The 26,595-nt window shown below is 40.2% G+C and overlaps 1 protein-coding gene across 2 annotated transcripts in view; it reads left to right on the top strand.

Moving 5' to 3' along the window:
* EGFLAM (EGF like, fibronectin type III and laminin G domains) overlaps nt 1-26,595 on the top strand; it is a 175,849-nt gene that overhangs the window by 87,802 nt on the left and 61,452 nt on the right. For both annotated transcript variants that reach the window (XM_058564203.1, XM_058564204.1), the window contains one exon: nt 6,516-6,682. In XM_058564203.1, the coding sequence (XP_058420186.1) occupies nt 6,516-6,682 (167 nt within the window). The remainder of the gene's footprint in view (nt 1-6,515; nt 6,683-26,595) is intronic.

Below are 26,595 nucleotides of genomic sequence, written 5' to 3'. Positions count from 1 at the left end.
GCAGGATTTCCTTCTTTCTCATGGCTGAATACTATTCCATTATACGTATACATACCACATCATCTTTACCATTCATTCATCAACAGACACTTACGTTATTTCCATATCTTTGCTATTGTAACTAATGCTGCAATGAACATGGGAGTGCAGATATCTCTTTGAGATAGTGACTTCATTTCCTTCAGGTGTATATCCAGAAGTGGGATTGCAGAATCATATAGTAGTTCTATTTTTAATTTTTGATGAACCTCCACATTGTTTTCCAAAATGGCTGTATCAATTTACTTTCCCATCAACATTGTTTAAGGGCTCCCTTTTCTCCACATCCTTGCTAACACTTGTTATCTCTTATCTTTTTGATAAAAGCCTTCTTAACATGTGTGAGTTGATATCTCATTGAGGTTTTGATTTGCATTTCCCTGATGATTAGTGATGTTAAGCACCTTTTCATGTACCTGTTGGCCATCTGTATGTCTTTGGGAAAATGTATATTCAAGTCCTTTGCCCAATCTTAAATTGGACTATTTGTTGTTTGCTATTGAATTATATGAGTTTCTTATTTATTTTGGATATTAACTTCTTATTAGATAGATGGTTTACAGATATTTTCTCCCATTCTATAGATTGCATTTTCATTTCGTTGATGGTTTCCTTTGCTGTGCAGAAGATTTTTAGTTTGATGTAGTCCCATTTGTTTATATTTGCTTCTGTTGGCTGTGCTTTGGGTGTCAAATCTGAAAAATATTGCCAAGACCAATGTCAAGAAGCTTTTCCCCTATGTTTCTCCCAGATGTTTTACCATTTCAGGTCTTACATTTAAGTCTAATCTATTTCAAGTTAATTTTTGTGAGTAGTATAAGATAGGGGTCCAGTTTTATTCTTTTGCTAGTCAATATCCAGTTTTCTCAACACCATTTATTGAAGAGACTATCCTTTCCTCATTGTGTATTCTTGGTGCCCTTGTCAAAGATTAGTTGACTGTATATGTGTGGGTTTATTTCTGGGCTCTCTATTCTGTTCCATTGGTCTATGTGTCTGTTTTTATGCCCATGCCATACTTTTTTTGATTACTATAGGTTCATAATATAGCTTGAAATCAGGAAGTGTGAGACCGCTTGCTTTGTTCCTCTTTTTCAAGATTGCTTTGGCTGTTTGGGGTCTTTTTTGGTTCCATACACATTTTAGGATTGTTTTCTCTATTTCTGTGAAAAATGCCATTGGAATTTTGATAGGGATTGCACTGAATCTGTAGATTGCTTTGGGTAGTATGGACATTTTAACAGTATTAATTCTTTCAATCCATGAGCACAGAATATCTTTCCATTTGTTTGTGTCTTTGTCAATTTCTTTCATCAATGTCTTATAGTTTTCAGTGTACAGTTCTTTCACTTCCATGGTTAAATTTATTCCTCAGTATTTTTTAATTTTGATGCTATTGTAAATGGGATTATTTCTTTAATTTCTTTTTCAAATAGTTTGCTGTTAGTGTATAGAAACACAACTTCTTTTTGTATATTTTTTTGTATCCTGCAACTTTACTGAATTTTTTTATTAGTTCTAATTGTTTTGGGGTAAAGTCTTCACAGGTTTCTACTTATGCTGTCATGTCATCTGCAAACAGAGACTATTTAACTTTCTCCTTTCTAATTAGATTGCCTTTTATTTCTTTTTCTTGTCTAATTGCTCTGGCTAGGACTTCTATTACTATGTTGCATAGAAGTGGCAAGAGTGGGCACCCTTGTTCACTCTTGTTTCTGACCTTAGAGGAAAAGCTTTCAGCTTTTCACCATTGAGTATGATGTTAGCCGTGTGCTTGAAATACATGGCCTTTCTTATGTCGAGGTAAATTCCTTCTTTACCTAATTTGTTGAGTGTTTTTATCATGAAAGTTTGTAGAATTTTGTCAAATGCTATTTATGCATCTATTGAGAGGATCATTCATTTTTTATCTTTTATTCTTTTAATGTGATGTATCATATTTATTGATTTGAATATGTTGAACCATCTTTGCATCCTAGGGATAAATCCCACTTGATCCTGGTATATGATCCTTTTAATGTGCTGTTGAATTCAGTTTGCTAGTATTTTTTTCTATTTCTGTGAAAATGTCGTTGGAATTTTGATAGGGATAGCATTGAATATATAGATTGCTTTGGGCAGTATGGACATTTTAACCGCATCTTTAAGTTATCACCTACAATTTCTACTTACAGTTTTTTCAAGGTAAAAACTTAAAGTCACTTGCAAAGTATCTGACTGCAGAATCCTTCCAGATTTTTATAATTTTCTTCTCAATATTTTATGGCTGTCTTGCTTTCACTTAGTTCAAAGGCAGTTATGTTTTAGTGATTCAGCTTTATCAAGTCTTTCAAAAACATTTAACATAGCTATCACTTTTTTTTTACTCATATTTTACTAGTTTATATAATATTATATTTTATTTTACTAAATGACATAATTGCAATAACAAAAAATCACAGATATTCCCAAATCAAAGATTTGGGAATAAACATGACTGATAAGCCAGATGCTGAATGAGTGGGAACAAATGAGGATCATTGGTTAATTTGACAAGTTAGTTAAGTAGAGGTTGATAAGGAAAGCTTGATTGTGTGTGATATGCAGAGAGGTGCCATAGATTCATTTACATACTTAGGGCTATTATTATACACATCTTTTATATAGATTAATTGATTGGTCATATCAGGGACCCATAACATTAACTCTCTTTGGATATCCCACACTGTATTTTACATGTAGTTGGTGCTTAATACATTCAGATCATACACAAAGCTGATGTTTCTCTCCCTCCACTCAATCATGCTCTATTCCTTTTCAGTTATTGAAACAAAAATACATTAGAAATCTAACTTAAGGTCTTCCTGGTCCTCATAGACATTCCCCAGCATTCCAGTTCACACTGACCCATTCGAATATAGCTCTTGAAATATGCTGTTTTGCACTGGCTTCCTACTGATCCTTAGATGTGTTATCTCTTAATTAGATTACAAACTCCCCGAGAATGAAGCTGTGTTTATAGGTCCTTGGAGCTCCCAGAATATAGTTTCTGTGATGGATGCTCAGTTGATAATCATTAATCACTTGCCAATTGAATAGCCCAAGGCAACCACCTACTGGGTTTGATAATACCAAGAAAAATGATTATTCACTAAGGTTGAAATTGGCAATAGGTGAGGTGGTCAAAATCCCACAAGAAAGAGAATAAAGCAGAAAAATATACTACCCAGTGGTTCTAGGACTTTAAATAAATTATTTTCCTTCAGTGTCCAACTAGGTAGAATGAGAGACTGGACTAGATCAGTGACTCTTAAAGCTTTTGGGATCATGATTATCTTCGAGAATCTGATAAAAAGCTAAGGATAATTTACTTAGAAAAACAAAATGGTGTTCACACATAAAGTCTTGCAGGTAATATCTGAGGGCCCTCAGACACTTGGACCAAGTGATCTCTAAGATTCCTGATAACCAGGCTGGATTTTAACATTGCCAATGGTAATGCTTCTTCCCACCAAAGCGAACCAGTGAGTGAGTCTTGACTACTTGAATCAGCTAAGTGAGTTTTCTATAGCCACTGCTGACTGCATCGTATCGGCCCCACTCGAACTCTCTTACCTAACCACTTTCCACAGGTGTTCAATTGATCTCCCGAGATGCAGGATGCCCAAGCCAACCCTATCCCAGGCTTAAAGTGCCTGCTGTGCTGGTGGCTGCCCATCTTTACCTGGGATGGCAGCACATTCTTAGTTCACTCCACCTAATGCCTTTTTGTTGTTGGGGAAATTGGCAGGCTAGTGTTGCCATGGTGATTTGACTGACAACTTTGTAGTTAGGATAAAATGATTTTCTTTAGTGGAAAAAGATAAAGCTATTGTTTGAGGATGATCTAAGACAATGCTTTTGCCTGGTTATCTCTCTCTCAACCTCACCTTTGCACTTTTGTACCGCAAGAGACTCTAAAGACATTTAAATACAAAAGCCATGACAAAATCAGAGGCAAAATGTTAAAGGTTTTGAACTTGTTTTCCATCTGCCTGAGCTTTCCTCCTCTCACTCTATACAATGAAGTTAAATGTTAATGATTTCAATCTCTTATGTGCTGAAAAAATAGCTTTCTTTCCTGCATTAAATGAAAAAATACAAAATAATCTCCATTTTTGTGGGGGCAGGGAGGGAGCTATAATTTTTACATGACGATTGTTGCCAATATTTGCAGGTAGCCCTGGGTAAACAATGGCAGGTTCCCAGAGCAGTTACCAGTCACTTCCTCTGTAAGCGCCACAAGGGAAGCTTAGCAAAGGATAACAGGAGGGTTTTATCTGAAGATCACATCTTCTCTGACTTTACTTTTAGGTATCCCCTGTGGCTTTCCTCTGTGGAGTGATTTTGTTCTAATTTGAGTTTGTAAATGTGTTTCCTTCCACTCACTGAGGTTTTTCTCTTTGATGACAAAGTTAGTTTACACAAGAAGTCCATCTTTAGGGAAAGGATTTCGAAAAAGAGAAAGGAGCCCTGCTTCCTCTCTGTGACCTCTGCTTCTCCAAACACGTGAATTCTTCTGAGATACGGGCCCCACTAACTACTCATCAGCCCACTGAGCCTGAGGAAGCATCTTTTCCTGGGCTTAAGGACTCCATTTGGCTTTCAACAGTTTCTGCTCATGAAAAACAAGGCGGGCACATATTAAAGCAATCCATGTATCATTCATGCATCTGCTTTCAGCAAAATGAGTCTCTATTTCCTCGCCTGATAAGTTGTTCGTAAAGGAGAAACATCAATGGTTTTTGTTTCCTGCCTTCCTCTAGGTTTCTGTGAGCAGAGGTGTTTAACAGTAGAACAACTGACAGGGGGTCCGGAAGCAAGCTCGAAGATGGAGACTACCACCCCCCATCACTATAACCTCAATTTTTCATCCTATATCAAAGATCTTCTTAATCCAACCTTGACCCGTCCACCCAAGTTGGCCTCACCGTTTATCAGCTGTGTGACCTTGGGAAAGTTACTTACTCATTCTGTGTCTTAGTGTCCTCTGTGAGAAAAAAGGGGGAAAGGTTTTTAATATTAGCATCTACTGCATAAGGTAGTTGTGAGAAGTAAACGAGTTGAGTAGTAGAATAATGCTTGGTACTTCACAAGCACTTGATAAATGGTAGCTATTATTAGGTATTAATACAAAACCTCCACTCCAGTTAGGCCATTCACACTGTTCCCCAGCCACACACAATCATTCCCAAGTTCATCATGCAGTTCTTACTACCTGGAACACTCTCCTTTCTCCCTCCAACTAGGAAGTCCATAGTGCTGTCCAGTAGAAACACAGAGCAAGCCTATACGAAATTTGAAGTTTTCTAATAGTGGCATGAAAAAGGTAATAAGAAACAAGTGAAATTAATTTTAATAATATATATTTTGACCCACTGAATCCAAAATACTGTCATTTCAACATGTAATCAATGAGATCTTTTTACATTCTTCTTTTTCCTTTAAAATCCAGCATATGTTTTATACTTCCGGCATATCTCAGTCCAGACTAGCCACTTCAAGTGCTGACTAGCCACCTGGGCTGGTGCTACTGCATTGGGGCCCATAGGTAGAGAGTAGGCAGGTGGCCCAGGGCTGCCTCCGGCCTCTGTAATGTGCTCAGTCCCTTAAATAATGGCTAGCCCATGCTGAGTATTTACAGCGAGATGCCAGGCACTATGCTGAGGAGATAGATCTCATTTAATCCTTATGACAGCCCTCTTAAATAGGTACTTTTATTACCCTCACTTTACAGATGAGAAAATAGAGACTCAAAGAGGTTCAGTAGTGGCTGGGAAGTAGTAGAGGCAGGATTTGAGCGGCTCTGTCCCACTGCAGAGTTTGTGCTCTAACACCCTCAGCACATTGCTTCCCAGACGGGAGCTCGAAGTGAAGGGCTGCATCCTCTGCAGGGTTCTTAGAGGGACATGTGAAAATTCAGCAAGTTGGCCCAGTCGTACAATTTTGTTCAGAGTAAGAGTGGCCATGAACAGAATCTTCTTGGGTTTTCCCATGGCAATGCATGCTATTAGTCACCCTATAAAACTTGTATTTGTTTATTTTGTGAACAGATTATAAAGAGATGGAATCTGTGCTCTCCTGACCTCCGAGAATGGGGACTATCAGGGAAGGCTTGTTTACGAAACATCTGGAAGGCAGAATCCTTGAAAATAAACTCCTGTGTGGGGATCTTTTCTCTGTAGTTAAGTCCGTGCGAGGAAAAGCAGATGATCTTTAAACAATGCTTAAAGATGGCCCTAAAAATAATCTCCTTGCTTTTATTGGCAGGGATGTAAAGATTATGACCTATGATTTAAAATCAAGATGACTTTTAGCTAGGAAATGTTAACTCATTTTTATAAGTATTGCCTCCAGACTTCAAATGTCGTTGGTTTACATAGCCAGCAAGTTTCCCTTCCCTCTGCTGTTCCTGAACTACTGCTTCTTGTTTTGTTTTGTTTTGTTAATCAATAAAGACCAGATTTCGACAAGAGTTGGACCTTATTCCAAGAGCGGATCCAGATGGACTCCATGGTCATCAAGGGCCTCGATCCAGATACCAACTACCAGTTTGCTGTGAGGGCCGTGAATCCCCATGGCTCCAGCCCCCGCAGCCAGCCCAGTGACACCATCCGAACCTTCCGTGAGTACCGCGGCCCTTCTGAAGGGCAGGCGTAGCTGCTTTGCTGGAGTTGCCTCATTAGGACCCGGCTGACTGGAGTTTCTTAGTGCCCTGCAGAGGGACAGCCTGGAATGGGGCTATCCTCAGCTTTTCCTGCTGCAGTTTTCCCAGCCTTTGGGAAGTTAGAAGCTCTCAACAGGGACACAGGCTGTTTCTATGTATAGGAAGTCAACAGAAGATTTATTTTTGCATCATCCTTAGGGAGTTTGAGGTCAGTTTTCCTTCACGATCACAGAACAGACCACGTACCAAGATGTTGTGCAGCCTTCCCCCTACCCCGCCCTACTTTTTCATCTTTTGAGAAAATGGGTTCATCTTAGAATCATAGGAGAAAAAATAAGGCTCCCAGACTCTTCGAAGTTAGTAACCACTTGCAAATCAAGGACACTCAAGTAAAATCAGTCCCCCTGAATGATGGTCAGGGGAATCAAAGAGGTGTGCTGACACATAGCTGGGGGGCTAGCTGACGGCATAAGTTCCTTTCTGTCATAGTGCCTCTCTGGGGGAGTTCAGGGGAGCTTGGGCCAGTGTCTATCAAATCACCTGGGGATTTTGAGAAAAGTCAGATTCAGATTATGATCTGGGGTTTAAGAAGCTCCCACATGATTTGAGAACCACACTTCAATTACTTAGACCACCTTGTCAACCCCAGCGTAGAAATCTTTGTCTTCTGGAAGTGGGGGGCACATTTACAGAAACCTAGAGCTCTGTGTAGTGGGGAGACCTCAGAACTGAAATGTTGACACTTTTTTCTTTGAAGTCTCTGTAATTGTCTAGGCAGAGAAGACTCTGTGTTGCCTATAAATTCCTCCAGATTCCTGTGCCACCCCTGGGTCCTCTTTACCCAGGAAAGAGGCTATCAGAAAAGAAGCCCACCTAACACTGTCAGTTGGCTTTCCATTGGTCCGCATAGAGCACTATTTTTGTTTGTTAGTTGATCTGAATAAACTCCTCTCCCCTCCTCACAAACCATCCACACGGTTGACTTCCAAGGCCGTGGCTGTTTCCAGGGCTGAAGAGTCACCAAGTTCCCCAAGTCCTAGGAATTTTGGCTCTTCTGAAAACAACCTTTACTCTAGCCTTGAATGTCAGGGCTCCTTCCTTCAAATTGAATTATTGGGGGATATGGGGATATGAGGGATATGGTGAGGTCACACCCCACATACACACCCCCACACTCACACACACTCCCTACATACACAATAACCACGATCACCCAGCAATTGTTTCACTTCTCTTCTTCTTTAGAATTTGGAAGCTAAAACTCCCCAGGCATATGGCAAGGGGTGAAGCTCCTTCTTTCTAGAAGAAATGGTAAGGATTCTAATGTATTTCAGATCAAAGGAGGGCCTCCTTCCACTCTTGCTGGATGGGATCCATGCTATAATCTTTGGCTAAACTTTGCAATGCGTGGCCCAAAGTTGGGGTGACAATAGCTGGGGCGGGATCTGACAGTATTTTGAAACTCTAGTTTGTCTTTTCGTGCTACAAACTGAGCCAGCCCTCTGTGTTGTGTGCCCGCCTCACACTTCCCCACACATGGACTCCTCTGCTCCCGTTTTGTGAGCTGCCCCATGCTCACCTCTCTCCTTCTATCCTTTCGTATCTCCTTCTCCACAGAGACAAGAACCGTAGAAGAAGGATGAGCTAGAACAACTCTTGCTGGCCCTGGACAGGGTGTGGAGATTGGAGTCAGGGGCGGGGCATGGGTTGGGGCTTCTCTTGAACTTTTTCTTTTTAAACTGAAACACTGGTCTGGTCTTAGAGTTTCTAATCATTGTTTTCCCATTGGTGGATGCCAGCTTTGTGAACTAAGTGGGATAAGCTATGCGAAAGTCCTTCACAGATATGTAACATTTCATCACAATTGATCTCCTATGTGAAGTACAATTTTATCGTTTCAGAGTAATTGCGTGCAGGGGAGGTGGCCGATTCAGTGAAACCTCTCAATTATGAAATGTTATTAAATAAATATAATTTGACTGCTTTTACCTATATGTGGTTACTCAAATCAGAATAACAGAAATAGAATTTATTAGATGGCCTATTTCATGAATACATGAGAATGTGCTGTAATTGGTATTTCAATTGTAGTTTTTTCTTGTGATCACCTCTAATGTTTTAGAAAACTCTGTATTCTGGCAGAGTATTCACACTTTTTATTTTGCTGTTAGTTTAGATTATTATCTTGCTTCCAAAACCCATTTTTCCGTATATAAAATTAGCTAATTACCAAATAGCACTTATCCTAATTGTAATAAATTCTAAATATCAGAACTACCATTGTGAAAGCCTCCTGTGAGCTAGGCACCACGCCGAGCACTTAACCTAGGAAACCCCGTATTAATCCTCCCCAAAACCCTTGCTGGAGGAATAGGATCCCTTTTTATAGATTTTCAAAAATTGGGTCTTTGAAAGGTTATGCACTTTGCCAAGAATAATAATTGTAAAGGCAGGATTTGAACTCTGTTTGGGTGACTGCAAAGCCACTTCCCTGAGTGAGATTCAAATTTAAAAAGGTTCTTTATCTTCTAATGTGAAATAGCATGAGAATGGCAAAGTCAGCAATTAAATAAACTACAGGGGACTGTTGATATAGAATCTATGGACCAAGGAAGTTCTGACAGTGCAGAACAAACTAGAAATTTTTTTTTCTTCTAAAACTTGTAAGGTCTACTGTACGTACAAAAATGTGAGTAAAACATGCACGCAGAACTGAACTTCAATCAGTATGCATCTATATAGCCCTGGGAGTTTACAGCTGATTCTGATTGGTTAGACCCAAGCCAAGCCAGTTGGTAAATATTTTGAATGCCACTCTGAAGGAATTTGTGAGACCAGTGTTTCTACCTGTTGGGCTTCTCCATTCTCATGGCTGGATGTTTTCTTGGTGTGATGCCACTTTGCTCCCTGAACAGCGAACTTCAGAGCAGAATGTTCAAGTTGACTACTGAGGCGCAGAATGCCTGAGGGGAACCCTGAGATCCCATCCTGGACACTGCCTCTTGCTGGGCTCCTCTGTTGCCTATTTTAGGCCTACATCCACCTCCTTTCATAAGGAGGGATAACACTCCAGCTCTACTAACTAACAAAGCACTGACTTGCCCTGGACCGATTAATGCCAGATCCTATTAGCAGCTTAATTACTTAATAGGGCAATTGGTGATCCTAGTTGCTCTTACATCTGTAGTTACTGAAAGCCAGGGCCTAGTGTTTCCTTAATTGGTGCCCAGCCTGAGTGAGGAATGAGGACGATTTTGGTGGCTTCACTGGAGTGTCGTGAGGTGTGCTCAATGTCCACATCTAACCTCAGCTCCACAATGTCACAAGTACAATGGGAAGAAAATATCTAGATGTTTTAGTGTCCAGGTCCTCTAATGAGAAACAGGATCATTTCAGTGACCTTGAATAATAATGACCTTGTGTTTATTTCCATCCCCTCACCAGATACTCAGCACTCATATCAGCGCGTATTCTGCTCCTGTAAGGAAATACAGAGACGACAAAGATTACCATCTCTCACTCCTTACCCCATCTCCTGCTGTATTTTTTTCTTCAAGAAAGAAATGCCAACAACATTATAATTTACCTTATTATTCCATGGCATCCTTTTTTCCCTATGATTGATCTTATAAATTGGCCAATCAGAACAGGGGGCTCTGTAGAGCCTCACAGACACAGGTACACATGTGTGGCTTCATAGGACATGTATTGGCCCAGCTGGTGGTCACTTATTAGCTGAGATCCAGGCTTAGCTTGATCAAGAAGGATGGAACAAGTAATACAGGACATGAACTGGATGTAATAGAAATGGCAAAAGTCAAAAAATGTTTTCTTTCTTTTTGCCAAAGACAAATGAAATGAGGTTAAAAATAACTCGCATGGGTAACCAAATCTAGGATTATGTAACCTTCCCTGGGAGGGGAACTTGGGTCTACCACCCTAAATCATCTAATTTCTTGTGTTCCATCCTCATGATATAGGCAGGTAAAGAACCAATCAGTTCTTCACTGAGGTGAAATTGGCATCCTCAGGGCAGTCCCCAGCAGAAGGTGTTCTTTTGTTCCTAGCAAAAGTCATTCTGCTCTTTCCTGCCTTGGGGCTTTTGCACTTGCTGTTTCCTCTGCCTGGAATTATCTCTCCCCAGGTCTTTCCATGACCACGCCCCACCCCATAGCTCAGAGGTCACTTCCTCAGACAGGCTCCATTGAACTTCACACTCACTCAGCCTATCCCCTGCTTTATTTTCTCCACAGCCCTTCACTGCCTGAAACTATTTCATTATCTGTATCCTCCCTCCAGGATTTGCTCCATACTGGAGTTGGAATGACTCTTTCAAGGTTGTATTCCCGACACCCTGTACAAAGTAGATGCTCAATAAGATTTACTGAGTATGTGAATGACTGCATGTGACTTAACAAGACAAGAGCCTGTGACTACTTTGGAGGCTGGATAACTTTCTACTGCTGCTGTCAGGGAAACCCGAAGAGAAGATGGGAGGAGAAAGTCGGTCTAGAAACCCACCAGCCCAGAAGTGGGTTTCCCCAATTGGCAAGATTCATAGGCAAGTCAAACTCCCAGAATTGCGATGTGATGCAAATAAAAAAGAAGTTGAGTAAAAGAGGGAGAGAGGAAAGAAGGAAGGAAGGGAGAATGCAAACTCAGGGAGTTTAAGTCTAAGGCAATAAGGATGGAAAGGAGGCGTTTGAGAAAGATTCCAGTGAATCAACTTGCCAATTGAGTACAATTTGCTAATAAGGGAGTAAGAAAGGGAGAAACATTTTCTCTCTTTCAAACCGGGTCCTCATTTTACTCCTGTGTTCTTTGTTGATCATTAGAATAAGCTGTAACATTTCTGTACTAAATTAGAGTACATTATTCCCCTGGTCCTCATAAGTCTAGTTATGGTCTCAGATCCTCAGAGATTGCACGGGGAGGTGTGATGGATGTTTGGGGTTTGACATACTCTTCTCTCCACAACCTATTTTCTTCAACAGTTTCAGAAACTTCTCTTCCACTGAGCTGAATCAACCCACCCTGACCCAAATCAATCAAATTTCTACAATAAACCTCATTCCATGATGTTTCCTGCCCCCGCACCCCACTTTTCTTGTCTCTCTCTTCCTGCTTTCTCACACATTGCCCTGTCCAGCTGTTGCTTGTTGTGTATCTGTTTACATCCTTGTCATGCAGATGTCCGTGTGTGAATCTGGCTTTTGCCCAGTTTTGCTCTGAGATTTGGGCCCTTGTTTTTAATTGCCTGACTGTGTCCCCAGAGGACAGCTCAGCACGCAAGGGCTCCTGGGTACGTGTTTTCACATATGTAGCCACAAAATAGATTTCCCTTGTCCCCAGTCGCTAGGAAGGGCTCCTATTTGGTAGCAGTACCCTGAATTGCCTGCCACAGTGAGCAGAGGGGAAGCAGGTGGGGACAGAGGTAGTGGCACATGCTAGGGATGAGTAGAAAGCAATCAGGAAGGGAGTAGAAGCAGCTTCTTCCAAAATCCCTATGACTTATCATCACCCTCCTGCAGCTTCCATTCAGCCTGCTGGCTGTTTTGGTCTGTGCCTATGAAAAGTCCTCACCAACCCTGGAAGCTCCTCACTGCCCGCAAACACTGTGCCTTTACACAGAGCAGAATCTGACAGGCATGTGTGAGTCTGAGGGCCAGGAGAACAGCTCTCTTATTGCCTTGCTGTGAGACCTTCTTGGGAAAGTCACTTAATCTCTCTGGGCCTCAATGTTCTCATCTCTAAAATGGGTACAGTAATGTCCGAGGTAGGTAATATATTTTACTTCTCAAGATTATTTTGAGAAAATAGACGTGAAACAGAGATTATGACATCTACTCACTTTTCAAGATGAAGGAGATGTTGAGACGTGTTTCCTCAATGCATAATTACTGAAGGATGGTGTAACTGACCTGGGTGATTACCAGCCCATCTGTCTCTCTTTCTTTATGATTCTGTACCCTGAGCTCTGCTCTTGGGACTGGAAGGCATTAGAATGTCAGAATTCAGAAACAAAGGGCCAGGAGCAAAACTCTCCTGACAGAAGTGGAGGAATAGAAGCGGCCACATGGGTTAGGTCAAGTAGAATCATTAGGATGGGTTTTGGTTGGTTGGTTGGTTGGTTGGTTGGTTGATTAGTTTTAAAAGACTACAGATTTAAAAGACAACAGAGAATTAAAACTGCAAGGCCCAATGACCTTTTCTACCAATAACATTTCCTATCTCTTACCACTCAAGCACATCCTGGATTCAGGCAAAGAGAAAAAGAAAGAAAACCCCCCAGAGTTATCCTACTGTACCTCTAGCTTTGGTTTGTTTTTAACCTCCCAAAAGTTAACCATTTACTTAGACAGGGATCAACAAATTATTCTGTACAGGGCAAGATAGTAAATATTTTGGGATTTTCAAGTCGTTTCTGCTGTTGTAGCTTGAAAGCAACCATAGACAATAGAATATGTGTGTGATTGTGTTCCAGTGAAACTTTATCAACGGACACAGAAATTTGAATTTCATATAATTTTCATGTGTCACCAAAGATTATTCTTTTTTTAACTTTTTGTCAGCCATTTAAGGATATAAAAGCCATTCTTAACTCATGTACTGTTAAGAATCATTAAAGAAGACAATTTAGGTGACACAGACAGACTTGAACATTTCGTGAAGTAGGCAGTCTCCATTCTTAAGGGTCCAGAGAACTGCAGAATGGGGCAGGAGGCGTGAGGCTTTTAGAGGATAAAGAATGAAGAATGAGGAAGAGAAAAATAGAAAATGAATAAAGAAGAAGGAAATAAGCATAGTGCTCCGAGATGGCTTGGCATTCGGGGATTGATTGGCTGAATATACTTCGTTTCTGGTCAAGCAGAGCATTTATGAGAGAGTTATGTAAGTTTCGGTTTGCTGATTTGACACCCCTGGCAGAATCGACTCCATCTTGGGCCTAGAAATTTGTTTCAACAGTACAAAAACAGGCAGCAGTCTAGATTTGGCCCAGGGGACGAAGTTTGCTGACTTCTGCAGTATAGTGCTGGGGTTTTCCTCCCCAAATTTTGAGAGATTCTCCAGGAAATTTGGGGAAATCTCTCATTGGTAGCAATTTTGTCAAACTTGGAAGGAATCAATCAGTGCATACTAATGATATTGTCCCCTTGATGGAAATCCCTGCGATTTAATTTTCACATGAATGTTCTGAAATAAATATGAGACCTCTAGAGCTTGCTTGCAACCTAACTGCATTCGGACAAGTTTGTGCTGCTCTCAAAAGAGAAAGAGAATGAGAAAGCTGAGAGGCTGCTTTGCTTGGCATTCTTCCAGGAGCTTGGGATAGGCCGAAAATTGGTGAGCTTCACGGATTTGTAAATCTTTAGAATGTAAGACAAAAAGGGGGCAGGAGGAAGAGCAAATCATTGATTTCACTCATAGCCTAGAACAATCTGCATTTTAAGTATGCAATCTCTGCATAAACATAACTTCAAATGCAATTGTACATTCAGCTGCCCTCCCCGGTAATCGCTCTATTGATTTGCTAATGCCTTGATGCATGTAAATCTGAGTAACACTCATTTGCACAACTTTATTGGTTCTAAAAGGAATGATTCACTTTGCTGTTTAAATACCTGCTACCTATTAATTGCCCTTCTGAGGCCTTTGTACATCTTACCTTACCATACATTTACGTATAATCAGTACACCGATATCTTACCCCCTCTGGCTAGATAGGGAAGAAAGACTAAAACAAATGATAAGAAAATATAATTTTCCAAAGAAAAGGCACCCACGGTGCTCTAGTGTCAACTGTAGCATCTATTCAATCAGTCAGCTGGTATTTAGCGGGCCACAAGTTGAGCAACCATATACTATTTATTCCACTCCATCTCAAAGGATTTTTAAACATAAATATAGTGATGTGAGTAATACACAAATGTTCTTTACTATTTTTCCTTTTGTTTCCTTCTATTTCCTTGTTATTCGTTTTGTTCTCTTTCCTTTGTACTCATCATTTCATGGTTAATCTTTTCTGTTCTTCCCTTTGGATCACTTCTTGCTTTTACACAATTCTCCACTGAGATTGTTTCACAGCATCTAAATCCTTGAATCACTTAGGTTCTTTGATGAGAGAGCAGGGCCACAATCGTGGGTTAGCACAGAGAGGAGGTGTATGAAATCAGCTTAACACAGTGACAGACATGTAGGAGGGACACAGTGCAGGCTGGCTGAGGCTGAGGGATCCATCCAATTATGCAACCAAGTATGAAACAAATACGTACAAATATGTGCAAGTCAGAACCAACTACGTGAGAAAAGATCACTTTTCTAATGATCTCAGGTGTCACCAGGCTTCTAGCAGGAAGTAGAAGCACATGCAATTGGGTAATTTGAAGTGAGTTTAGTAAAGGAATTGTTTGCAAAAGTTTGCGTGGATATAAGGAAATCAAGAGGAAGCAATTACCAGCATCTGGACACAGACAGACAGGGCCTTTGAGCAAGAGCTGTGACTTTCAGACACGTGTCCCATGACAACCTTATGGCGTGGAAGTTGGAAAGCAAATGCTCTGACTCCTTTTCCTCCCTCCTTTCCCTCTCATGCTGGCGCTTCCAATGGGCAGGACACAGCTGGAAGCCAGGCAGGTCAGCCTCCCAGGGCCCAGGGCAGAGTGGAGAAGGATAGAGGTGGGTCTTGGAGAACAGAAGGAAGGAATTCACCACAAGAAGTAACAGTATCATCTCATATAGTAAGAGATTGCTGCCTTTTACGTGGATTCCAAAACTATGGATTATTTTTTCGTCTTTCACTCTTACTGAGAGCACAGACCTTACCTCATTCATCTTTGCCTATTTAGCATATTGCCTTGAACAGAGGTGATAGTCAGGTCTCACAGCCAAATTTTTGTTGACTGAGAGCTGACAAACTCATCAAGCTGGAAAGAACCACCTCTTCATTTTGCACATGAGGAGACTGAGGCCGAGAATGCCTCAGCAGCCCTCTCAAGGTCCCTCGGTGGCAGATCCTAGACAAGAGCCCAGTTTGGTGATTACCTTGTTTTCAACTTGATTCCTCAAGTTTGTGGGATTCCTTTTTCCTAAAGAATCAGTTCCCCAAGTTATTTTACAATATATCCATTTACTCTTTCCAACAAATATTTAGTGCCCACTCTGTGCCAGGCACTGTTTCAGATGCTGGGGATTCAGCAGAGAACAAAACAGACAAGAGAATTCCTGACCTCGCAGAGCTTCCAGTCTACAGACAGTGAACAGATACATTAAAAAATGTAGATAGTATGTCAGATGGTGATAAGGGCTATGGAGAAAAACAAAACAGGGAAGGGGGTGGGCAGTTAGAGGAAGCCTCCTGAGAAGGTGACATTTGAGTAAGAAGGATGGGGCAAACTCTCTGGATTTATATCAATTGATCTGTCTATCTACCTATCTATCTATCTATCTATCTATCTATCTATCTATCTATCTATCTATTGATTATCTATCTATCCATCCATCTACCTGGGGGAAGAGTGTTCCAGGCAAATGCTGAGGCCCTGATGCTGGAGCATCCTAGGATGTTCAAGGAAGAGGAAGGAGGCCTGTGTGCCAGATTAAGGGTGTCTGGGGGAGAACAGTGGAAGGACGTGAGGTCAGAGAGAGAGGGAGGTCATGGTGGAGGCTAATTAGGACCTTGGAGGCCATTGGACTTTGCCTTTTCTTGGAAAGAAATGGGAAGACTGGGATGGTTGGCTTGGAGTTGGGGGTGGGGGTGGGGGCCTTGACCAAATGAATGAAAAGACCTTATACTTAGGTTTTAACACAATCGCTCTGATTAATATGTGAAGGAAGGACTGTAGAGGGGCAAGGGCAGGAGCAGGGAGACCAATTAAGGAAACCATTGCAATAATCCCAAAGCAGAAAGAGCTTTTTTGGTGTCTCTAAGTAGAAAAAGTAATGCATAGTTATCATTAGGAAAAAAATTCAAACAACATAAAAAATGTAAAAAATAAAAATGAAAATTATCTCTAATCTCAGCATCCAGACATAACCACTATTAACATTTGGTATATAATCTTCCAGAATTTTTTTTAATTCAGTGATGAGATCATAGTACATACATGTTTTCTGTGTAACAAAATACTATACACATCTTTAAATATAAGTAAATATAGATCTATGTCATTCATTTTAATAACCACAGTGTATTCCATTATAAAGCTCTACCACATTTATTTAACTAATTCTCTATTGATGGACATTTAGATCGTTTTGCTGGTATCATATATAAAACTGGGCCTCCTGATAGTGCCCCTACTTAGCTTTTGGCTTGTCAAGTTTGTATTTCCCCTTCTGATATCTCTATGAAGCAGAGTGCGTCCAGGCTGTTATCTCTGCCTCATGTTTATTGATGGATAGACTAATGTGTGCAGCCCATTGGTGATATGGATGGTGTTTGAAACCCAGCTCTCTTACCTGCTATTCTAACCATTAGTAAGTATTTTGAGAGATAATATCCATACTAAAGCATGGAGTTCATACACATTTTGTGACACAAATCTTTTTCAAAAGAAAGAGTCATCTGCTATAAGAATGAAACTGTCTATTTTTGAAGCTAAGGTCTCAAATTGGAAGTTTTGGTTCCAGCTTCTCATTCCCACTTGTCTGGAGAGCTAGAAATCCATCACTGAACATGGATTAGTGCTGCAATCTGACTCCAACTCTTGCGTCTACCATATTTAAAAATGTAAATATGTGTCCATTCTGGCCCAGTGGAATATTTCTCCCATCAGTAGTCTTGATCACGTGGTCATAAAGGGATTCCAGGGACCAACGGACGCTGAGGATCACAAACATTAGGGAATGACCAACAATGCTCACTCCTCAGGAGGAAGTACGAAGTTTCATACAGCAGGTGGCGGTAGTTCACAAATCATCCAGCAGAGGGCGGTAATTCACAGGCTTTCAGAGCCAGAATCGCCCTTGAGCATCGGTTTGGAGTCGCTTGAAGCGGTTGAGGTGAGGGCACAACAGCGAAGTCCCATTACGTTAACTCGAATGATTGACTTCTTCCATGATTAACTAGTCCCAACCAAAACGGGAGAGGGCAGCTAATTTTAGATTTTAGTTTTTGCAACGAAAGAAAAGTTCGCGAAGAGGAAACTGAAACCTCCTCAGTGATCTGAGTCCTTTGTAACATCTTACTTATTTTCAATGCTGAGTCCTCATGGGACAAAGAACTGATACAACAAATTTCTTTTTAAAATAAAATGAAGTGAATGGCTGTTAAATTCAGAGAGAATCAGAACAATGAAAATTAGAAGAATGAGAAGTAAGAAAGCTACAAACAACTTGAAATTAAATCAGGCCCCCATTTTTTTTTTTTTTGTTACATACATCACCACTGGTAATTATTTACATTAACTTGAAAAATGACTTGGTGGTGCTCAAGAAAGTAAATAATTTTGTTTCTGAGTCTATAGTGATTATTTCACTTGTTTAAGCATACATTTACCAATTTGTTTTAAAACTGTACATTCAATACCTATAATATGCCAGGCAGTTTCTAGGTGCTAGGGTGTTAGCCATAAACAAGATAGATAATCCATGCCCTCATGGCGCTTACGTGTGGGAGAATCAGTCTCAGTAAGTAAGTAGATGATGAAATAAGTATATATTACATTACATTACATAAATAATATGTCCTTAATGATAAGTGTTAAGAGGAAAAGAGAAAGTGTGAGAGGGCAGAGAGGATGGTGGGAGCTGCTATTTGAAACAGGCTATCAAGGAAGGCTTGTCTTCAAAAAAGGGATTTGAGCAGAGTCTCTCCATGTGGAGGGAGCAGCAAGTGCAAAGGTCCTGGGGTGAGAGCAGGCTTGGGATACTCTAGAAATAGTACAGAGGCTTATGTGACAGGAACATTGTAAGTGACGAGGAGAATGATAGGAAATGAGGTTGGAAAGGTAGCCAGAAGCCAGGGGCCAGATCATGTCCAACCTCTAGGTCCTGGTGAGGACTTTGGGTTTTAGTGTAAGTTAGATGCAAAGATTATGAAGTATTTTGAGGAGCAGAATGATATGCTCTGACCTACATTTTAAACAGGATCACTGTGGCTGTGCTGTGGAAATCAGTGAAGAGGAAGGGAGACCAATAGAGAAGCAATTTTATTTTGCGTTAAGGAGAAGATATATGAAAAGAAAAGGTAGAGAGCCAAACCAAAATCGTGGAATTTGGGAACTAGTTTAAGGACCTAGCCAAACTTTCACAATGTTCTGATAAGAAACTGAAACATCACCAGATTATGTGACTCATTCTAGGTCACAGTTAGTCGCCATGAGTGTTAGATTCACAGGACTCTCTGGCCAGTGCTCCTTGCATTTCCTACCCTCCTCTCTGTTGCACAGACCCCACTTGCATGCACAGTTGGGCCCCTCCGTGTAAGAGCAGTGTCGCTTCTTGACACCTGACATTTGGTTTCCTACCGTCTCCTGTGTGCCTGTAGCTCCTTTTAAGAGCAGAGGGACTGTTGCTTCCATGATCCCAGGTGGAGACCTTCCGCATGAGTTTCGTGAGATGCTTCTCTCACTGCAAGTCTCTACCTCTTTCAGCCAGAAGTACTGGGATGCTTTCTCCTTTCTTGGTGCTTCCAAGAACACCTCCTGACCCTGAACACTTGCCGTGTCCTGCTGCACACCCTTCTAGCTACGTTAGTGAGAATCCTGTGGGTAGACTGAAGACGTTCTGTACGGTCATAGTGGCCCCTTGGGACCTGGTTGTAAAGCTGATAGAGGCTAAGAAACTTTGGGGACCAGTATCCTCACATCTTCTGTTGCATTGTCTCCTGCAGGGTCTTTGCTTCAGACCTGTCGTATCCATTTCTTAAAAGCTGCCTAAATACTCAGCATTATTTTGGGCGCCATAGGGTAGTAATTATCAACTGGGGGGTGATTTTGCCCCTCAGGGAGCACTGGGCAATGTCTGGAGGCATTTTTGGCTGTCACAACTCGGGGGAAAGTGCTAGTGGCATCTAGTGGGTAGAGGCCAGGGATGCTGCTAAGCATCCTACAATGCACAGGACACGCCTCCGCAACAAACAGTGATCGGTCCCAAAAATGTCAATAGTGCCAAGGTTGAGAAACTCTCCTATGGGACAAAAATAAATGAGAAAATCCAACCCTTGCTCAAAATAAAATGGCAATCAGGCTGGAAAATTAACCCTCATTCAAAAAAACAGCTTGAGTGAAGTATTTCTCAAACTTTTTTGAACTGCAACCCACAGTAAGAATATACAGTTTGCACTGCAGCCAGTATACACAAATATATCTAGAAATCCGTGTGTGTGTGTGTCAATGTCTCACAGAATAATACCCACCTGTGTTAAGTGCAAAGCTTTATATTTTTATACCATTTGGTTCCATTTTAAATAATATAGTCTGGCCCCATTGAATTGTTTTTACTATCCACTAATGGGTTGAAATCTGCAGTTTGAATAATACTGAATCAAATATATAAGGAAATTGAATACAGTTTCATATAAACTATATATTAGCACTGAAAGGCATAAAGTAAGGGTGTATTCAGGATAGAAGTCACCAAAAAGATCGCCAGTAATGTCACAAATATTTGTTTTTGCCAAACCCTTTTCAAAGAGAATTTAGCTAGCCCTTGCCTTCCTGGGGTTCATGATCTGGTCCAGTGAACAGACATGTGAACAACGACCCGTCTAGTGAGGCACAGTATACAGAATGTGCTTTGCAGCTCGGAGTGGCGGGCAGAGGATTATTTGACTGTGAATCAGGGAGCTGGGAGGGGGGTTGGCAAAGGTTTCCCAGTAAGGTGACATTGGGGATGGCTGGTAGAAGTTGAGTGGGATTTCTCCAAGGGGACGGGGGATGAGGAACAGAAGAATCCAGGCAGAAGGTTTTCTGAGCTGAGTGCTGAGGAAGATCTTTGAGGATGTGAATGCGCCGAAAGATACAGAGGCACAGAGGCGGAAAGTAGAGACCACCCTGCACCCTGCTGTTGGGCTAATGTAAAACCATTCCATTAGCACGTTACTCTCCTGCACCTCCTTGTTCACAGGATAAAGGCCACAGTCCTTAGCCTGACATTCAAAATCTTCCACAATCTAGCCCCAGCCGGCCTCTCTTGTCTCACTGCTCCTGGCTTCGTAGAGTGAGCCCTCCACCCCAGGGGATGGTGTTACAGCTCTACCCACTGGCTCTAGAAGTCTCCATGTTCTTCCACCTTCTCATCTTTCCTTGCTCAGCAAATTCCGGCTCGGTGGTATTTTCTCAAGGTGTAGATTTCAAACCACTGCAGAAATTCTTCCATTAGAAAGCACCCCATGGTGAGCCCACCTGATACTTCCATTTGGTCTCCAGACAGTGAATTCTCAGCATTAGCATTTCATGATTTTCTCTCTGATGGAGAGTGGTGTGTGATGCTTCAATGCTTGGAAATCCTCAGCTGCACCGCTGGATCCTCCTCTGTCTGTGTCTTGGTGTAATCAATACGCCAATACCTTTTTGAAAATGAGAACAGAATACTCTTATTCCCATTTATTTTGGAAAGGTTTCTTGGGCACAACTTAAACTCATGACCCAGAGAGAGGCTGGCTTCTTCCTGTCACGGAGTCTGTATGAGGTTCTCAATTAATTGTTGGGCAGGATTGTGGGTTGGAGTGAGGACTTAAGTCAGACTCCCTTCCCTGATGTGAGACTGGCTCTACTCCCATGATGATATATGCAAAGGAGGAGTTGTTTTTGTCACCATGGGACACCGAGGGGACCCTCCCTAGCGTAGTTATCACCGATCCTTTCTTCCACAGTGTGGCTACTGTCTACTAGACCCATGCACACTTTTGGAATGTGAGTTCACTCAAGACATTTGAATGTATTTTTAAACCATTTATATTTCACCCATGTGCAAAAATGATTTGAGGAAGTTTATACATATATACACACACCCTCACACATCTTAATTAAAAAGAAATATAAGATAATCAGAAACCAAGTAGAGGTAGGAGACGTAATTGTATGAGATGAGACAGTCACTTATGTTCCAGATGTCACTAAATTCTGAGCTTCCTATTAGCAAAGACAAAGAAATCAAGGTCTTCTAGAACTCTCAGTGACCAAAGGATGCAAACTAGTGTTTCAGTGAAAATGTTTTTTTTCTGTGTTCAGTTATAGGAAGAAATTACTAAGAGAATCGTTATACAAAGAAGATTGAGCCATTACAATGAATGTTGGCTTTAATATTGGTTTAGTAGATGAGGAAACATTTTCTGCATGGCTAAATTTTTACTAATCCTCATTAAAAATTGGATTGTAGGGGCCGGCCTGGTGACGTAGTGGTTAAGTTCATGCACTTCGCTTTGACGGCCTGGGGTTTGCAGGTTCAGATCCCAGGAGCAGACCTACGCACCACGCATCAAGCCATGTTGTGGCGGCATCCCATGTACAAAATAGAGGAAGATGGGCATGAATGTTAGCTCAGCAACAATCTTCCTCACACACACACAAAAAAAAATTCGATTGTAGTTGAGTAATGGTGTTATGGGTATGATAGAACTTGATAGAAGGGAAACCTTTAGAAAATTAGAAGCATTGATGATTAATATATCCCTTAAAATTAATTATTCAGCAAGTTCTCTGGGTATATTTTAGAGATCAAAACCTAATATACATTCTGCTATTGCATACCAAGGTTTTTCTTTTAAACTGAAGTTCAAAGTGATATTTCAAAGTATCTTAATTCTTTCTAGCTCAGAACTCTCTGAAGGTAGTAGAATCTCTTTTACCTTCCGAATTTGTCTATACTAAGCCGGGGACAATCTGGATAAATCACCTCCTGAGCCATGGATTTCAACATCAAGTATTTGTTTACTTGCCCAACTTCCTGTTGACACAGAAATCACCCACTTAATTCCTAAAGTTTTTCCTTTATATTCTAGAAATTTTGTCAGTTTATATCTAAATGTAGGCTTTTTAATTTTAGCAGAAACATTAGCCCTTTTAAACTATATTCTCAGGGTTTTTTCCAGCTCTGACAAGTTTTACTATTATGTTTTTGATTCATAGTATTTCTGTTTCCCTTATTCTGGTAAATACCAAAGAAACACCCATAATTCCTTAGTTTGGATCTTGTCCTCTATATCCACATTCATATCTATTATTTTCTCTCATATTTTTCCATCTCTTTGACATTTTCTCAGCATTCCTGGAGAATTTCTCAGGTTCATCCCCACATCACTGATTCAAGTTTCTGCAGTATTGCTTTTGTTCCTTATTCTCTTAGGTATGGATTTTCATTCTCCCAGTAAAATTCAGGCTTTGTTGCATTGCTTTCTTTTTATTATGAACAATTTCAAACATAGTAAAAAATATCAGGAATACCTGTGTAGGGCCTGCCCCGTGGTGTAGTGTTTAAGTTTAGCGTGCTCCACTTCGGTAGCCTGGGTTCACAGGTTCGGATCCTGGGTGCAGACCTACACCACTCATCAGCCACACTGTGGCGGTGAGTCCCACACAGAATAGGGGAAGATTGGCACAGATGTTAGCTCAGGGCAAATCTTTCTCAGGGAAAAAAAAATAAAGGAGATACCTGGGTATCCATGACCCAACTTTGTCAAATCTTAACAGTTGCCATATTTTCTTCAGTGTTACAAAAATAAAACATTACAGATACAGGGGCAGCCCTTCCCCGCGCCTCCCCCACACACAGTCTTCTTCCTTCGTCCTGAGAGGTATTTGTATTTGGTGTTTATGATTTCCCTATGCATTTTAATTGTTGTACTAACAAGTATATATGGTATGGTTTGGAATGTTTTTACATTCCTTATAAATGCAGTGACATGGCAAGTATCCTTTTGTGACTATTGTTTCTCCACAACATTATGTTTTTGACTTTTATGCAAGTTGAATTGTACTGCTATAGTATATTATATACTATAGTGTATTATATAGTATATATATTATATAGTGTTATATAATACATAATATAATACTATTATATATTGTAATATAATATTATCAGCATTAATAATATTGAGCATAATAAGCATTAATATATATCTTCAAATACAAATCCTTAGTCAATAATATGTGTTGCAAATATCTTCTGCTAGTCTGTGACTTATCTTCCATTTCACTTATCGTATCAATTATTGAATAGAAATGTTTTATTCAGTGTAGTTAAATATCTCAATTTTTTCCTTCATGATTTATGCTTTCTGTGTTTTTTTAATGACTTTCTTTTTCCAAGGTCATTAAGCAAAATCCTATGTTTTTATTTTAAAATTTTGAAAATTTTGCTTTTCATTTTTAGGGTCTCACTCTACCTGGGATTTGCTTTGAGGTATGGAGAAGTAGAAACCTAATTTAATATTTTTTTCCATATAGATAACCAGTTGCCCCAGCACCAGTTACTAAGTCATTCACCTTTTCTCCTATTAATTTTTTTTTTGTGTGTGAGGAAGATCAACCCTGAGCTAACATCCATGCTTATCCTCCTCTTTTTGCTGAGGAAGACTGGCCCTGGGCTAACATCTGTGCCCATCTTCCTCCACTTTACATGGGATGCCACCACAGCATGGCTTGACAAGTGGTGCCTCAGTGTGCGCCTGGGATCCGAACCTGGGCCGCCAGCAGCGGAGTGCGCGTGCTTAACCGCTATGCCACGGGGCTGGCCCATCTCCTATTGATTTTTAATGGCATCTTTCTGATGTATCAGATCTTCATACGTTTGTGGATCTATTTCTGATTTCCAAAGTCTATGTCTTTATCCCTACGTTGATACCACATTGTCTTAATTTCGTAGCTTTATAAAGTCATGATTTCTGGTAGTCATGATTTCTCCATCTTGTTCTTCAAAATTGCCATGTTTTTTTTGACCCTTTGCTCTTCAGTATAAATTTTAGAACCAGTTTTTAATTCCATGAAATCCTATTGGGATTTTAAAAATCAGAATTATGTTGAATTTTTAAAATTAGAATTACATTGAATTTATAAATTAATTTTGGAGGAATTGGCATCTCTATGACATAGAATCATCCAGTCCATGGCCATGTTATATCTCACCCATTTATTTGGCTCTTTTTCAAAGTCTTTTAGTGAACTTTAAAGTTTTTCTCCATGCACCTTTCTCATGTACTTTTGAAAAGAATGTACATTCTTTTATTTTTGTGTCTAGGGCTCTATATATGTCCATTTGATCAAACTTTTTAATATCATTGTTCAAATTTTCTATATTGCCAGCTTGATCTATCGACTACCAAGAGAGACACTAAAATTTCCCATTATATCTCCCTGTACTTCTCTCAATTTTTTTCTTGATATATATGTGATGTTGTAATATAGGTACATGCAAGTTTAGAATCATTTTATATTCCCAGTGGTTCCTTTAATCATTATTTAGTAACCATTTTTATCATTGGTGATGCTTCTTTTTTCCCTTAAGGTTTATATTGTCCAATAATAATATAGATACACTAGTTTTCTTTTGGCTATTGCTTGACACGTCTATTACATTTTTCACTTTTGATATCTCTGTGTCTTATGTTTTGGGTACTATCTGGAAACAACATTTAGCTTAATTTTTAAAAATTCAATCTGACAAGCACTGTCTTTTAAATGGAAGGTTTATTACATTTACAGTTATTATAATTGTTGGCATGTTTTATTTATTTATATCATCTTATTTTGTGCTATTTATTCTGGGTTTTTTTTCCATTTGGGAAAGAGGGGATCTTTATCTTTGCTCCTTTCCTGTTTTCTATAGGACTTACAATATTTTCTTAGTCCCTCTTTCCCCTTTATTGGGATGAATTATACATTCTTTTATTACTATCCATAAATTTTTATCAAACTTTTACAGTCTAAAGTTGATCAACATGGCTTACCTTCTTCACAAACAATAAAAGGACCTTAGCAGCTTCAATCTACATCAATTCCTTCTTGTCTTACACGTTACTTTTCAGTATTTTTGTTCCATCTTGTTTAATAGCCACAGTTTAGGCTTTCTTTTTTTACAGTAATGCTTATTTAGATTTACCCACACATTCACCAGTTCCTCTGCCCACTACTCTTTGCATCTTACTGTTTCCTTCTTCTTCTTGAAGTATACTTTTCAGTAAATCCTTGAAGGTCTGTTAGTGATAAACTCTCTCACGCTTTGTGATCATGTCTTTGTTTTGCTCTCACTGTTGAACAATAATTTAATCAAATGCAGAATTTTGTGATGGTAATTATTTTCTCCTAGCTCCTTGTATCAAAGGAGAGAGGAGGGATGAGAGGGTGTAACTGTCTCTGGTTTAAACCATTTGCCCATCAGAATACCTAAGAGAACTGAACCACAGTTGATGCCCAAATTTGAAGCCACCATAAGGACTCCAGAAAATCCAGAGAGACACTGGTGCTCACACTCATCCTAGCGTCAGTTGTCCTGTCCTGTAGTTGTAAGTGGATGTGTCCCTCCCCGCGGACTGTGAGCCACTGGCAAGCTGCATCTCTTCTCTCTTTCTCACCTCAGTCTCTCTAGTCTCCCTCCCGGTTCCCAAGTGCAAGATATGAACTGAGCCCTGTATTGTACTGGGCCAATTGGAGATCACACTATATACACCAGTTTTGTGTTTGTTACCCCCAATCTCTCCTACGTGATCCATCTTTCACTTTCTGCTTTTCTAGGTCATTCTCATCAACATTCAAACATATATTCCATACTCACAGAAGAAACTCCTTTGACCCCACAACCCCTCCACCTACCATCTCATTTCTCTGCTTTCCTTCAAGCTAGACTTGTTGTGCTGTCTACATTCACTGTTGCCACTTTTTTTAAACTCCGATTCTCTCTTCAACTCCAATCTGCTTCCACCCTGAATACTC

Source organism: Diceros bicornis, chromosome 20 (assembly GCF_020826845.1).
Source record: "Diceros bicornis minor isolate mBicDic1 chromosome 20, mDicBic1.mat.cur, whole genome shotgun sequence".
NCBI lineage: Eukaryota > Metazoa > Chordata > Mammalia > Perissodactyla > Rhinocerotidae > Diceros > Diceros bicornis.
The sequence above is the reverse complement of the archived record's forward strand: the minus strand, read 5'-3'. Positions and strand labels throughout refer to the sequence as shown.